This window comes from Onthophagus taurus, chromosome 3 (genome assembly GCF_036711975.1).
Source record: "Onthophagus taurus isolate NC chromosome 3, IU_Otau_3.0, whole genome shotgun sequence".
Classification (NCBI taxonomy): Eukaryota; Metazoa; Arthropoda; class Insecta; order Coleoptera; family Scarabaeidae; genus Onthophagus; species Onthophagus taurus.
Genome location: NC_091968.1, coordinates 18,217,536 through 18,221,960, shown reverse-complemented (window position 1 = coordinate 18,221,960; position 4,425 = coordinate 18,217,536). Strand labels below are relative to the sequence as shown.

At 31.1% G+C, this 4,425-nt stretch overlaps 1 protein-coding gene across 1 annotated transcript; it reads left to right on the top strand.

Annotated features, from left to right (window-relative positions):
- The first annotated feature begins 2,041 nt into the window (after positions 1-2,041).
- Positions 2,042-3,657, top strand: LOC139429537 (odorant receptor 43a-like). Its single transcript, XM_071195320.1, has 6 exons — positions 2,042-2,211; positions 2,273-2,830; positions 2,886-2,985; positions 3,036-3,125; positions 3,182-3,337; positions 3,388-3,657. Exons 2-6 carry the CDS (start codon positions 2,616-2,618, stop codon positions 3,451-3,453), a joined length of 627 nt encoding a protein of 208 aa, XP_071051421.1. The 5' UTR covers positions 2,042-2,211; positions 2,273-2,615; the 3' UTR covers positions 3,454-3,657.
- Positions 3,658-4,425: the final 768 nt, after the last annotated feature.

Below are 4,425 nucleotides of genomic sequence, written 5' to 3'. Positions count from 1 at the left end.
CGGTACTCTTATCAAAATACGCTAAAGTTGATCGTTTTGAAGATAATCCGCTTTTTATTATCGTTGCCCCTTCTAATTGAGGTTTGTTATTTATTTTGGTTTGATTTATTGGTTCGATAAAGATCAATTTTTTTAGAGGATTGTTAAAGATATGTATAATAACGTTTGCCATTGAAACAAAGTAGGTAACTTTACTAATGTTTTAGTTTATTGTGTCAAGTGTCCAATCACCAGTAGTTGTTGATCAGAGTGTTAAATTAACTTTTCTTATTCGTTAACGTGTTAAATTCAATTTTCTTGTTTATTAACGTGCTAAATTCATTACTCTTTTTCCTAATCGTGTTAAATTGTTCTTTATTCATTTCTTAATTTTTTGTTTGCTGCATAAAACCTTTATAAAATGCCGTTTATTTTTCCTAACCAAGAGTTAGCGGATATTCATTTTGTTTATGGGTTTTTTATGGGAAATTCAGCAGAAGTAGCCCTAAAGTATAGAAGAAGATATCCAAATAGAAGACATCCGTCCGCATCCTTCTGTGTTTGTGAAAGTGCATACAAAAATAGTTGAACAAGGGATAATAATGACGGGTAGATGGTAATAATGACAATGTTAGACTGCATAGAAACTTTAGAAGAAGAATTTTGCGTGAGTTCGACAGGGACCCTACTACGAGTGTTAGAAGAGTTTCGAATGCCTTACGAATTTCTAAGGCGCTTATTTATCGCCTTTTAAAACATGATCATAGACATGTTTATCATTTACAACCCTTCCAAACAATGCAACCATGCGATGAAGAATGGCGTGTAACGTTTTGTCGGTGGATTGCTAAAGCATCAGCCAACAATCGAGATTTTTTAAATAATGTAATGTCGAACGATGAATCGTGTTTCACAAGACGTGGGATTGCAAACTTTCATAATTTACATGTTTGGGTGCATGAAGGTCCCTGCGCAATTCGGCCACGAAACTTCCAACATGAATTTAGTGTCAACGTCTGGGTTGGTGCTTATAATAATCATCTTTTCGGGCCATACTTTTTGCCACCACAACTAATCGCTGCCGCGTTCTTGTAATTATTGGTAGCTGAACATGCCAACATGTGGGATGACATTAAGGCCTGGTTTCAACTTGATGGTTGTGCAGCTTATAATGCTAGGATGTTATGAAATCGGCTAAACAAGCATTTTCCTGCAAGATTGATTGGTCGTGGTGGACCAGTCGCATGGCCACCACTATCTGCAAATGTTAATGGTTTAGACTGTTTTGTGTGGAGATATTTGAAAAGAAAATTGTATGAGACACCTGTTCCCACAAGGGATGAACTTATTAATAGGATTATTAATGCTTGTAATGACATAAGACCGTTCTTAAACACCATTAAACACCACTCAATCAGTAATTCGTCGGTTAGAATTATGCAAGCAAAATTTTTCACATTTCCAACAATTTCTTTAATTTTTTTCTTTTATTATTTTGATTAAAAAACATTAGTAAACTAAAACGTTAGTTAATGTACCTACTTTGTTTCCATGGCACACATTATTTTAAATATCATCTCTAGCATTTTGATAAGAGTACCCTGTTTGCTTAAAAAAGTACAGAGAATAAGAATTTTTATTCAAAAGTATACTGTCAGAAAAGTTATTGTTATTTTAATCCGTAAACAATGCGTTACAGAGCGCCCTCTACTTGCTATAGCAGAACGGACTCTATAAAAACGTCTTTCTCATGCCAAAGAACCTCCGTATACCAAATTTGAATAGAATCGGTTGAAATACACGTTTAATATTAAATAAAAATCAATTTAAACATTTAATTTGAACACCTTGTATCTCCAAAACAAAGCGTTTATCGACCTATGTCTATATGAAGTTTTTGTGTTAATTTTAAAAGATCTATCGACTGTTAAAGTCCTGTTACAAAAACCTGAAACACCCTGTATAACGACAATTTTATTGTATTATAATTACTCTTAATTGCTTTGAAACGTCATTTCATAACTGCACATTAATAAAATAAGACGATCGTTCAATTCAGTCATTGTAGTTACTACAAAATGTCGACAACTCTTGGTTTTTACGTTATAAAAAAAAATTTGCAGAAATATTACTGCTGGCCCTCCAATCAATGGTATATTGGGATCGGGGCAATAATTTTGGTTGCTGTGAATATGATGTGGGTATTTTATCCCTTGCTAGTAGAATTTATGAGTAAGTAATATCGAAAAATTGTGTGTTTAAAAGAAGAGAAATAATTTTCTTTAATTTTGAGATTACCAGGCGAATTTTTCAAAATGTTTATTTCATATGCAATTTATTATGGTGATAACTTTAGTTTTGTCTGGTTCTATCCAAGCATTGCGATATCGTAATCAAGCGCTCGAAATGATTAAAAATTATTAAGCGATTTTAATCAACTTGACATTCCGCGAGCATTGGAAACTATTGAAAGAAAATTGAAATATGTATTGAAAATTATCCATTGGAGTACCTACCTCTTTGCATATCTCGTAACATATTTTACCTTGTTGGACGATAATTGTGCTACATTTAAAACAATTAAACATTGTTTAATATTGGTTTATTATGTACCATTTGAACTGAAACCGTTGAATATGACTTTATTGTTATTGTTTCAAATATACACAATAGGAATTTTAGTGAATATTATATTCGTTACCATAGTGATGTATTGTTATTCGTTGCAATTATTGATTATACGTATTGAACACCTTAATGAGAAGATTGATGGCATAACATTAACCAGAAACAAGGAAAGAAATTTTAGAATGCTCCGGCCTATTATCATGTATCATCAAGATATATTCAGGTATCGTCGTCTTAAAAATGCCTTGGTACACAAATAAATAAATTACTTATTTTAGGATGTTTCAATTCAGTAATGATGTCTACACCAACTTACTTGTGCCTCAAAAACTGTTAGCTTTATGTATTTTAACTCTGTCTACTACATCTTTTCTTATGGTTTAAATATTGATTTAATAATATATTATAATCAATATGATATTTTTTAGGGAAAAGATATAGCAAGTTTAGCCATGGCAATAGCAACTTGGTTTGGATTATTTTTAAGTCATACAATGGGACAAAAACTTACAACAGCGGTATGAATAATGAATAAATCATTTAAAAAAATTTTGAATAATTTTTATTTTATTAGGGTGACAGCGTTGCGAACGCTGTGTATAATTTGAACTGGTGTGATGCAGATGTGGTGACACGGAAACAAGTGTTGACTTTACTTTGTTTGAGCCAACATCCATTCACCATACGAGTCCCCTTATTTGGTGAAATGTCCCATGCTGCAGCAGTACAAGTATCTAAATTATTATAATAGTAAAAAAGTAATATAAAGATTTCTTTTAGGAATTAAAGAAGGTCTATCTTTTCATTAATTCATTACTAGCAATAAAGAAAAATAATAATTTTTGAATTTTATTTAAAATTAAAATGGCACCAATCACTTATTGTTATTATTATTAATACTATAAAACACAACACATGTTAAACATTTAATTAACGTTTAAATGGTTTATTCAACATCAAAAAAATTTAATCACCATAAAATAACATGGCAAAAATAAATGATGAGCAGCGTTACTTAGAATTAGAATTAATTGAAACACATTGTGTAATATATGTATTTTAATTAAATCGATAGACAACTTATTTTTGGCTACTTTTTTCAACTATATCCTTAATAAATCTTCTTTCATGTTACACCAAATACTTTTTTTCTTCTTCATCTTGGAGAATGTTCATGGTCAAGTTGTGTAAAATATTAAAAAAGTCATTGATTTAAATTTATTGACTTTTATACAGAAGGATTAGAAGACGGGTTAGAATTGAAAAATAAAACCATTCTTAGCTTATAAGTGTTTGAAGTTAGGTAGCAAATTTATCGTTTCTTGAGAATTATGTTAATGACAAATTTTACTCCAAAATGATTTAGAATTGATTTATAATCAGATTATATAAAACTTTAAAATTCTTGAATGCTGTTTCTCCCATCTGTGACTGCAAACTCTTCTCATTACGCTGCTATCAATCGTCCTGGACATTGCTTCAGAGTATCACGTCTTAGCGTAGCTAAGAGGTCTTCATTCTAGTGAAGACTATAAATAAACATTCGACTTGAAACAGATGTTTTAACATTCATTGGTGGGATATATGCATAGATTTTGATAAAATTTGTTTCATTACTGGTTATAGGGTAACAAGTAGCTGCCTATCGACACGTATGTGTATGGATGTATGTATGTATGTACAGGGGTGTGTACGGTAAAAAATTTATACCTAGTAAAAAGGTATATCTTTGGAATTCCGGGACATTCATTCAACTATTAAAGTGCCAAACCACGAGCTAATATATAGCGTGGTTGATAAATACAAAAAAGCAACAGT